This window comes from Channa argus, chromosome 1, assembly GCF_033026475.1.
Source record: "Channa argus isolate prfri chromosome 1, Channa argus male v1.0, whole genome shotgun sequence".
NCBI classification, from domain to species: domain Eukaryota; kingdom Metazoa; phylum Chordata; class Actinopteri; order Anabantiformes; family Channidae; genus Channa; species Channa argus.
In genome coordinates, this window is record NC_090197.1 from 47,867,383 (window position 1) to 47,879,053 (window position 11,671).

An 11,671-nucleotide genomic window follows, 5' to 3' on the forward strand; every position below is an offset into this window, starting at 1 on the left:
TCCCCACTATAAAAAATATTTTATATTAGAGAAAATTGTATTAGAAAAAGTTAAAATGATAAAATACTATATCTGCTTGTGGGACTTCCTTGACTGCACATGATTCTGATGTGCAGCTAGTCTTGATGCTCATGCAGTTTCTCCTCCACATTCTTCTGTTCATTTCAGCATCTAAGTGTCTGACTCAACAATCTACTAATGTCTGCCTGGCCTGTGGTTGAAGAGTGTATTTTGACAAAATCTTTAAAATATTGTTTTTTGTTGTTGCTGTTTTTGTTGTTACATACGTTGCTGTTTACCATTCAATAAATACACTGGGAAACTTTGTATACACTGATTTATGTTAATATATTGCGGTCAACTCTAAATTTTTTCAAGCTGATATAACCATTAGAAATATGCATTGTACTAGACAGACGCAATCCCTAGGATTAGCTCCGACTTCTCCAAAGTAAAAGAGGTGTTTTGATCAATGTGGTGAGTTTCTCAGGGGCATGGATTCAATTTTCAAAAGGAGCATCCATCTATGCTAATACATATATATATATATATATATATATATATGTATATATATATATGTATATCTATCTATATATCTATATATCTATCTCTATCTATCTATCTATCTATCTATATATCTATATATATATATATATATATAGATAGATATATAGATAGATAGATAGATAGATAGATAGATAGATAGATAGATAGATAGATAGATAGATAGATAGATATTTCAATATTACAATTACTGTTGTATACCTGTCTTTATCTCACTGGTAGATTATTTGGACAGATAAAACCAAATAAACAAGGTCTTTACAGCAATATTTTTATATTGTATTGTATCGCTATCTTGACAAGCCATTACACACATTACTACACTTAAGTGTAATGACTACTTCTGTAGAGGCAGCTATACTCTTGTCCGGTGGTCCAAACGCTATCTATCAACTTCAGATATCGTTGTATAACAAACACAATGAACGAGTTCTACATCTTACAATTGAGCGGATAATTAGTAATTCCACAGAAAATCAAAACAGAACAAACACAGAAAAGGTATGTTCGCTCATACACCTTCTCATTTACTATAAAGCCAGTAATTGCAATAGAAAGAAAAAAATTCTATGTAATTTTGACTAGGCTCCTTGGGCTCTATATGAAGACAGTAAATGTGCACTTGTTCTTGGAAGTAGAGTAAATCTTGAAAAGCACCAAATTTTATTTTACTTTTTCTGTTGACTCTTGGTTTTATTAATTTTTGTTATGTGGACATCAGGCCAGCAAACACATTCCAATTGCTAATCTAATACTGAAAAATAAACCTCATATGAATAACATGATTGTACCTACAGTGAGAAACTGCATTTATACAGATGTCTATACCAATAGAGTTTAGGCATAAATAATAAGCAAAAAACAAGGCAAAGACTCCAGGGTAATCTTTTTTTTTTTTTCGAGTTGGTCACAACAATTTATTAAAATTAGGATAAAAGGCACTGTTTACACATATACCTAATGGTTTTGGTGTGAAAAAGGGACTTCAGTGAACTGTTGGTGGAGTTGGTAAGATGTTATGTTTGCTGTTTGATGGGTTTGATGGGTTTTTACAATCTATGTGATGTGTCATTCAGAATCCAGGTAATTAGGTACAAATCTTTTTGTCACTTCTCAGCTTGCGCGTACTTTAAGCTTTGTCCCATAGGGAGGCGCTATAGACAAGTAATAGGCACCAAGCATAAACCTAATGGCAATTTTAAATACTAAATTTTACAACAATGTTCTGAGTTTTCTAATAATTTGTATAACTACACCTATATTTTAGATGCACGTTGGCCATAGGAAACACACAGTTTCTGTGCAGCTGTATGTTGTCATAGAAACATTACCGAATTCTATATGTGTCTAAAGAAATGATTGAAATTTCATCCTTCATTTCAAATTGTTTATTGGAAACTCATCTAATTCACTTAAGCAAATAAAACCTAATTCCAGTGAAATTTTATTCTATTGTCCCCCTTTTTCCGGCAAACTACATTCGCGGGAAATCAATTGCAGCACCTGTTTCCACTTAGAGGGGTGATTGTAATGTGAATCTGTTTTGTCCGTACATAAAATGTATTTCAAAAATTACCTTTTTCATTTAATTTAAGTATTTAAATGTGTTATATTTAGTCTGGTTTACAAATGCAGCCCTACAATACTCTAGTATGTCCTCTCTTACTTTACAAACCACCCTGTTTTAAGAAGCAGTGGTTTCGTCCTAACTGGCGCGAAATGGAGCAGTCCCGCCCACAATAAAACTTCCATTTGCTTCAAGGCAGATGAGTTTTATAGGGAAAAGGGCCAAGTGCGTCAAAAGTCTCTTCAAAATAAAAGACTTTTAAGATCTCCTCAGCTGTTTTAGAGCGTAACGGTGACGTGTGTCTTTTATTTTGAATGGTTTTGCTCGGACATAGCCGTCTTGTATGTCGGAGCTTTTCATTGTTCAGCGCTCTCGTTGAGCTGAGTATCGTGGGCTATGGCTGTGTGACTTTACAGGTGTGCAGATAAAATCACATTTTAGGAGTATATGTTAGAAACCGTCAATAACATATTATCTTAACAAGCTAGTTTGGTCAAGTATTACCCAAGGTTAGCTTTGTTGCTTGTGACAAGCGTGAATAACCAGGTTGTGTAAAAAATAAATAAGCTTTAACTTTAGATTCCACAAAGTGTCGACTGTCTGCTTCACTGCTGGAAACAATGAGCTGGTAAGTACATTTATTTCGCTTATAACTTTTCTATCAGTAACTATAACATGAATGCTTGAGTATGAGTGATCTGATCTGTCGAACGATGGACTAGCAAATAAGTGAATATGGTTATTTCTCATTTACAGTTAATATCCTAATACAAGAATACAAATACTGAACCCCCCCCCCTGCCCATTATTCAGCTATTAAAATTTTGCTTGGGAAACTGAAACGTACGAGTTCTTTAACTGACCCCAAATGTGGTCACATTTAAATATTTTGTCTCTAAAGATAATGAATTTTTGTGTACGTGTTTGTTGATGTTTTATCAATGTACGAAGTAACTTTCCAGGTTACCCACTGTTCATGGTATATTATATTTATATATATATTATATATTATATTATATATAAATGTTCTCTCTGCGCTTGTAAAATGGATTTCATTGTGTTCTCTATCATGTTGCCAGTGTGAAGGAAGACAGCCGAAGTGCATCCCCTCACTGTCCTAAACCTGATGAATCGGAGAAGCCTTTGGGCACAACCATGGAAACTGAAGATGCCAGTGGTCAGTCCCTGAAATTTGTAACCCCCAGGGCATCTTTGTTTATTCTTCTAATGTACATTTGCTAACAATTCCTTTCATCTTGTTCTTTATCCCACTGTTCTATTATGTAATGGTTCAGAAGAATTGAAACTGTTTCTGTTGGTTTAAACATACTTAGGAGGTGTGGGGATTTTAGCCCAGCCGTCCTTTTAACTGTCAATGTTTCTATGCAGATGTTGACGTGAAGTCTGAGTCTACAACTTCTGAAGTGATCATCACTAAAGAAATGGAAGAAGAAGAGAAGCAGCTGATGGAAAAAGGCGAGAAAAACGAAAAGGAGTTGATGGAAAAGGTGTGTTTCTTTGCTTTGGTAAATGTATTCAACTTCAGTCTAATCCTTAAGATGATATCAGGCAATAATCATGTCCATAACTGTGATGTGTGTCATTAATGTGAAATTGTCAAGGCCCGTGAATCATGGGAGAGGGATTCACGTGACATGCGTTACAAGAGACTACAGCATCTTCTTCAGAAGAGCAACATCTACTCTAAATTTTTGCTGACAAAAATGGAGCAACAACAGAATGAGGTAGAGTGTGTTTGCGCACGTGTGTGTGTGTGTGTGTGTGTGTGTGTGTGTGTGTGTGTGTGTTTGTGTGTGAACACCTTAGGTATCTACCAAGTCTCTTAATTGATCATTCCTCAATCTTTGCTTGACCTAAACGCTTTCAAATTGTCTATTTTGAAGGGGTCCTCAAAACCTCTTGTTCCTGCTGTAAGGAGTAAGGTTACACAAGAGCTCCATTTACAGAAGTCTCTGACCAGACAGATATACTTCTGTATCGGAAACCTGTTAGTGACTTGTTTCTGCAGCTAGTTTGACTGAACTGAAACCAGCATCATAACGCCAGCACAGTGTTCTACTTAAGTACAATACAGTCAGGATAAGACAGGCTGAAAGATTTTCTACTCTGAATAATGTTGTAATGGGTAGAAGTAGTAAACGTGTCTAAAATACTGCCATTTCAATCATTAATTACAAAAGGCATTATGGCAGTGTAACTGCAAAGCTATGTAGACATTCCTGAACACAAGTATACATTTTCACAGCAGGTCTTGTGTTACTTACAGCGTAGGCTTTACAGAAGTCTAAATCTAGCTTGAAATGCAAGTGAGGAAAATGGAGATACTGTTAAGAGACTTGGGAGGTGTATCCTATATGTGAAATTCTGCAGGAAATACTCGTGCTGCGTTTCCACCTGCAGGCTACAAACAGAATCACTACCGACTCCTAGCACTCATTTTTTTTTTTTTTTTTTTTTAAATTAACCCTTTCAGGAGAAACTCAGGAAGGATAAACTGGAAAAGAGGGCCAGCAAGGTAAGAGTGAGGTTTTTACAGAAATAAGACAATAGGTACATCACATCTAAACACTGTTGAACTTATTAACATAAGCCTTGTCTTGTAGGTGCAAAAAACAAACATTGCAGAACCAGAGAAAGGTGAGAACATCTGACATTGAATCCTATACCGTATGAAAAGCCATACAGTTCAATACATGCATACAATTAATAAATAAAAATACATTTTATGTGACTAAACCTTGTGTAAACTTTAAATACTACATTTCCATAAATGTTTGTTTCCCGTTGATATAGATAAAAAGAAGAGGAAGAGGAATGAAGACTACAAAATATCAGATGTCATGTCAAAAGAGGTAAGGCTACATTTGATTTTTTTTTTTTTGTCTGCTTGGTACATTAGCCCTTCGCTGAGGGTCTCACTTGGTTCTGCTTGATTTCGTCAACAGGAAATCATGTCGCAAACTAAGAAACCAAAAGTGGAAGAAGAGGTAACCGTTCCCCTTTTTCTGTTTTTAATTTATTTTTGGGGGGTGGGATAAGACATGTCAGTACGGATGTTTGCATGCTGTAGGCTGTAGGATACGTTTTAAAAAGTAGGGTCACTGAACACAGCATGTCAAACATCTGATTTTAGGATGAGGCACCTGCCCAGAAGAAATTAGAAGCTGAGGATATCGAGAAAATGAGCGACTCCAACCAAGACATCAAGAACCGTCTGTCGGAGACAGTGCGAGACAATGCCAAGCATTTTCTGGATCCTCACAGGAATGTAAATGGCCAGCCGGTCCCTGCCCAGCAGCCAGAGCTCTTCACCGGAGGGGTAATGAGGTGGTACCAGATCGAAGGCATTGAGTGGCTGAGGGTGAGTAGAACTGGATTTAGCCATTCGTTTATTAGTTGGTTCCAGCAGTAAGGGTAGCTTCATCTGCAGCTGAAACTCATTTCACCTGAGATGTTCTAGAAAACCACCCTGGTGTTGCTTTTGTGTTTTTAGATGTTGTGGGAGAATGGCATTAACGGGATCCTGGCTGATGAGATGGGACTAGGAAAGACTATTCAGTGTATTGCTCACATCGCCATGATGATAGAAAAGAAGGTGATGGGCCCCTTTCTGGTGGTGGCCCCTCTCTCAACTCTGCCTAACTGGATCAGTGAATTCAAGCGCTTCACTCCTGATGTGAGGACTAGTTGGTAAAATAAGAAAATTACAAACACCAACCTAATCAAGAGTGTGCAGCTCAGCAGTTTGACCGTTTTCACGTGTGTGTCCAGATGTCTGTGCTGCTTTACCACGGCCCCCAGGCAGAGAGGGCCAAACTGCTGAAGCAGATCCGCAGGCCTCAGGGACCCCTCAGCATGTGTCCTGTGGTTGTCACCTCCTTTGAGATCTCTATGATTGATAGGAAGTTCTTGCAGGTACAATTCCTGTTTACTCCCTGCTATATAAATAGTTTTTATAGCATGTCACAGGTGACGGATAATGTGGCTTCTACAATAAGAAACATATGTGTCAGATAATATTGTGGGTGTAGTTATATATAGTTCGTCATTAGGTCAGTTATTGCATTACTATAGTTGTATGTGTCTCATTAATCAGGAAAGGGCAGAGGTGTGGCATATTTTGTATAAAACCTAAAACATTTTTAACAGACAATCAGTTAATTGAAATAATCATTAGACTACTGTATAATGAAAATAATAGATAGTTGAAGACCTATTTGACGTATCTCATGAGTATACTTTGAGGAGCCAGACCACATCTGTTCTCTGCTGTAGCGTTTCCAGTGGAAGTACCTGATTGTGGATGAGGGGCACCGGATTAAAAACCTCAATTGTCGACTGGTGCGGGAACTGAAGACCCTTCCCACCGACAACAAGCTGCTGCTGACGGGCACGCCGCTGCAGAACAACCTGGCGGAGCTCTGGTCGCTCCTCAACTTCCTGCTGCCAGAAGTCTTCGATGACCTCAAAAGGTGATTTCCATCGGGCTAATCCCAGTACTGCTGTTGTTCAAAGACACGCTGAGCCACAACAGCAGCTTTTTATTTATTATTGAAGTTGTAAATATAATTGAAAATAACTTGCCAACTATGACCTCCTGGAGATTTTGATTATGAGAAGCACTTTTAATGGCTTTCTAGGTGCTGTTTAACCTGTTGTTGACATGTTTATTACAGCTTTGAGTCGTGGTTTGACATCGACACCCTCGGGGAAGCTGAGAGTGTGGTGGCTACTGAGCGTGAGCAGAACATCCTGAGCATGCTACACCAGGTCTGTCACTCACTCCACATTCTAAAGTTTCTGTGGATATAGAAAAACAGCTTGTGCATGGGTTAAAGGTTTTCTTTTGTTTCAGATTCTGACTCCGTTCCTGCTGAGAAGGCTAAAATCAGATGTGACGTTGGAGGTTCCTCCTAAAAAAGAGATAATTGTTTACGCTCCTCTCACAGCCAAACAGGAGACCTTTTACACCGCTGTGGTCAACAAGACCATTGCCAAGATGCTGGGCCAGGAAAAGGTAATACACTGAGTCTTTCCCCAATGTAGTGTTAAAGTCTGGACTGTAAATCTGTCTCTCAGATTTTATTGGAGTCCCAATACTGAATGAAGCAATTAATCCCAGTGTCAAGATGCTCTGCAGGAGAGTTTTCCAATGTGACAATGATTAAAAATCTTGAAGTATGACATGTCAAAGTTTTTTCAACATGACTGTTTTTGTTGTTAGGAGTCAAATGAATATTTTTTTTTTATATGTAGTGACAATAAAAACAAGAATTTTAAGTTGAATTGGTGAAAATCTAAAATACATTTGCTAATTTAAAAAAAAAAAAAAAACGTTATTCCTAAATGAAAATTTACAGTGAGGTCTTATTTTTCTTTATCTTCTATATCTAAAAATTCTTTAAAAACAAGTTTGAGACCATTTAAAAAAAAAAAGTTTTTTGTCCTTGTTGATTTCTGAAGTAAGCCATTAAAGTCATGTCAAACAATTAGAACACTGATATTGAAAGATGCTCTGTGTTGTGTGTTGTTTTTTTTTTTTTTTTTTTTTTTCAGGTGGATGCTCCTGTGCTGTTGACGCCAAGCGGCAGGCCAAAGCGTCGCAGTCGAAAAGTGGTAGATTACAGAGAGACAGATAAAGAAACGCCATATGACCTGGAGAAATACCTGGAAAGTGTCCGCAAGGAGCAGGAGCAGAGGTCAGCACTGCCCACAAAAATAACATGGTCCTTCAGTTTTATTTCTATACTGCTATTGACAGGATTTATTTTCATAGATTGTTTTAGCTGTTTATCTGTGTTGAAAGCTTTGTTCTCTGTCATCATCTCTCCTTAAGCTCCCCTCCTGTACTGGATGTCCAGAGTCCTCTGGATGCTCAGATCAACCTGAAGCTGCAGAACATCCTCATGTTGTTAAAGAGATGTTGTAACCACCCCTACCTGGTGGAGTACCCCCTTGACCCTGCCACACAGGAGTTTAAGGTAAAACGCAGCTGCTGAACTTTGAGATGTACAGCATGTTGATTTACAGGCAGATGAATGACATGTTCCCTTCTTAACACTGTTCTCTGTACAGATTGATGAGCAGCTAGTGCAGAGCTCTGGGAAGTTTCTTATTCTGGACAGACTGCTGCCTGCACTGAAGAAAAGGGGACATAAGGTGAAGCAGGACACCAACCATGTCTTTCAAACTAGCTATTATGACTTGTAACCCCACTGGTTTGGGCTCCCAGTAAATTGAACTGCTTTAGTAAGCTGCTTTAATACATGGCTAGACTATCCTAGCCTATTTCTGACTTTTACTGGATGTCTGATTGCTTCTCCAGGTTCTGATCTTCAGTCAGATGACTTCCATATTGGATGTTCTAATGGATTACTGTTATCTGAGGGGCTTCCAGTACAGCCGACTGGATGGCAGCATGTCCTATGCCGACAGAGACGAAAATGTGAGTTTTAAGGAATAAAGCTGATGAAAATGGTGCAGTAAAGGAAGCTTGAATTATGTTTTTCATTAATGCAGATTAAATACAGGCAAACAGTCAAACTGCTGCCCTCCACAGCAGTTAAAGAGACTATTACAGACATGAAGCGTCTATATTTCTGCTTCACCACATTCTGCTTCTCATACAGATGACCAAATTTTCTAAAGATCCCGAAGTGTTTTTGTTCCTGCTGAGCACAAGAGCAGGAGGACTGGGCATCAATCTGACAGCTGCTGACACTGTCATCATCTTTGACAGTGACTGGGTAGGTAAACATTAAAGATCAGGTCGAATATGTGTTCATGTTTATGTGTATGTGTGGTGACACTTCCCTTCCCTCTCAGAACCCCCAGGCAGACCTGCAAGCTCAGGACCGCTGTCACCGCATCGGGCAAACCAAACCAGTGGTGGTGTACCGGCTGGTTACAGCCAACACTATTGACCAGAAGATCCTGGAGAGGGCATCCGCCAAGAGGAAGCTGGAGCAGATGGTGATACACAAGAGTGAGTGAACTCACTGGATTGAGACGTGCACATGTACCAAATTTCCAAATGCCTTTGTTGAGTAATCCATTTCTCTTGTGTCCATTCCTCCACAGATAAGTTCAAAGGTGGGAAAGCAGAACTGAACCAGAGTAAAAGCTGCATTGATCTGGATGAGCTGATGGATCTGCTTAAAGCCAGAGGCACTGAAAAGTAAGAATGGATATACTTCAACAAGTGTTTGTAGACTGTGAGGAAAGACTAAAATTGAGTTTTGTTTTTATTTAATCAACATTGAGTAAGTGGAGAATGACACTTTTTGCTTTGATTTTTGTCCCACTTAGGGAGGTGAAAGCATCGAGGGGGAAGGTGATCAGTGACAAGGACCTGGAGATATTACTGGATCGCAGTGACTTGTTGGGTAAGGTGCATCACTCTGGGGTTATTTAATGCTCACTCCCAACAAGTGCCAATTGTTTATTTCGCACGTAACAAACAGTGGGAGATTGTCTGAGGTACATGCATCTATACATGGGAAGAAACTGCTTGTTTTCAGTGAAGGTTGGTAGCATGTGACACAGAGAAAGTATTTCGCAGAAATCAGTCTTTTTTTCCACCACATTGAAATTTAAAAAAAATTATTGAAGTATGTATAAAATCTGCTTGTGATGACTCTGTTTGACTCTTTTATAGTGAGTGAGCTTACACAAAGTCTTCTTTGTATTTTCAGATAAAGATAAGTGCAGCACGAAGAAAGAGAAGGTAGGAGTCTTCAGGGTAATCGATGCTGCGGAGTCGTCAGAGATCACACTGACCTAAGAAATATTCACATTTAAATGTCTGACCAGAACAAAAAAATATAGCTGCGTCCAAATTCAGCTGCTAAGACTTGTAGTGGAGACTGAAACATCAGGAATATATCCTGAAACTGCTGTTTGTAGACTTTATTTTTGTCTTGCATGTTTCCTGACTTGATCGTACTCTGTTTGAGGAGCATTTCTGTTGTACTATTCTGGTTCTGAAAATAGTTTATGGTATTGAACCACTGCCCTTTTTAAGAGTTGACTGACACTGGGTTTTTAGAAGACTGACACTGAAATTTCGATAATTTTCACCCCAAACAATGAGGACAGAATGTTTCATTATAGGACAACAGTACCGACGGCTTCACGTTCAGTAATATTTCACAAGAAAGATTATTTTGTTCCGCTAGAAGTTTGTTCCCTTTTTACATGCACTTGTTTTGCAAAACAAAGCTCTGTGATCTGGTAAAGTAAATTTTTATTTGACCATTCAAAACAGATGATCTTGCTGTAATCAAAGCACTTTCATGCAGCAGAGGCATATATGTTCTTTTGTCTTTTTTATGTAAATAAACTATCATTTGGTATTTTTGGTGTTGACGTTTTCCTTCCAGGTTTTACTAAAAATATTTGTCCTATCAAATTCTTGCTTCATTCATGCTTTAGTTTTTCTTTCAAGTAGACTTACGCTACATTTCAAAACTTTTAAGCCTTTATCACAGATTTAAAAAAAAAAAAATAGTTTTTTTTTATCCATATTTACATTAAAATTTACATTTAGTCATTTAGTAGACGCTTTTATCCATAGCAACTTACAAGTGAAGTACAAGGCAGCAAAAATTTAAGTCAAGGAGAAAACCTGAAAGCAAAGTCCTATCAGAAAAGTGTTTACATTTCATGAGATGCAAGTTCAAGAAAGAACAGAAAGGATGATATTGTTTTATTTATTGATAGAATTAAGTGCATAGGAACGTGCGAAAGAGTTCTGTTCAGTTTTTTTGAATATTGGGAATGAGATTGCTGAGCTTTACAATTGGGAACCATTGTCTTCCTGAATGTCCTTCAGGGTGTTTTGAGGCATTTTTACCCATGTTGTTGATGCAGGTAAGATAGCACACATACTGTGGTGTACAACTGCTTTCTGGTTGACTCAGACAATTCAAAACTATCCAAAACTGTTATTTTAAACAGCACCTTTGCAGTCAAAATGTTGACCTTATGATACCACTACTGGTTGGGGAAAAGTCAGGTGGGTCATCATATCCTGGGTTTCTTATAAATTCCACAGAAATTTAAACAGGAATCCTACTATATGTTCTAAAGAACATATATTAGCTCAGCGGTTCTGAACATTTTCTCAGAACTGGAATGATACCACAGTTTCATGTACTACCACATTGATTCATCAGGTGAAGCTGTGGATTAGGAGTATGTTGCATCATATTTTATACTTCACATAAAATGTTAGCCCTTCTGTGTGAAGTTTGCATGTTCTGTCTTTTTATGAATTGTAAAATGTATGAATGGTTTTGTCTTTTTATGTAGATAAACGGCCACTTATATAGCGCTTTTATCCAAAGCGCTTTAAAATATTGACTCCCATTCACACAAACACTGATGGCAGTAGCTGCCATGCAAGGTGCTCACCTAATCCACCAGGACCAAGTTGGGTTTCAACGTCTTGCCCAAGGACACTTCGACATGTATCCAAGAGCGGAGATTGATCCACTGACCCTATGGTCCTTGGAAGAC

At 38.1% G+C, this 11,671-nt stretch overlaps 1 protein-coding gene across 1 annotated transcript; it reads left to right on the top strand.

Moving 5' to 3' along the window:
• Positions 1-2,482: 2,482 nt before the first annotated feature.
• hells (helicase, lymphoid specific) lies at positions 2,483-10,506 on the top strand. Its single transcript, XM_067528307.1, has 23 exons — positions 2,483-2,759; positions 3,211-3,308; positions 3,521-3,639; positions 3,754-3,876; positions 4,626-4,667; positions 4,756-4,789; positions 4,946-5,004; positions 5,098-5,139; positions 5,286-5,513; positions 5,646-5,828; positions 5,924-6,067; positions 6,428-6,624; positions 6,829-6,922; positions 7,008-7,169; positions 7,709-7,851; positions 7,989-8,133; positions 8,228-8,311; positions 8,478-8,597; positions 8,782-8,898; positions 8,978-9,137; positions 9,233-9,329; positions 9,461-9,537; positions 9,847-10,506. The coding sequence occupies exons 1-23, from the start codon at positions 2,752-2,754 to the stop codon at positions 9,933-9,935; spliced, it is 2,565 nt and encodes an 854-aa protein (XP_067384408.1). The 5' UTR covers positions 2,483-2,751; the 3' UTR covers positions 9,936-10,506.
• Positions 10,507-11,671: the final 1,165 nt, after the last annotated feature.

Coding starts and splice junctions, on each gene's coding strand:
- hells (XM_067528307.1), top strand. Junction 3,877..4,625: donor TGGAGCAACAACAGAATGAG/GTAGAGTGTGTT, acceptor TAACCCTTTCAG/GAGAAACTCAGGAAGGATAA. Junction 9,138..9,232: donor GCAGATGGTGATACACAAGA/GTGAGTGAACTC, acceptor ATTCCTCCACAG/ATAAGTTCAAAGGTGGGAAA.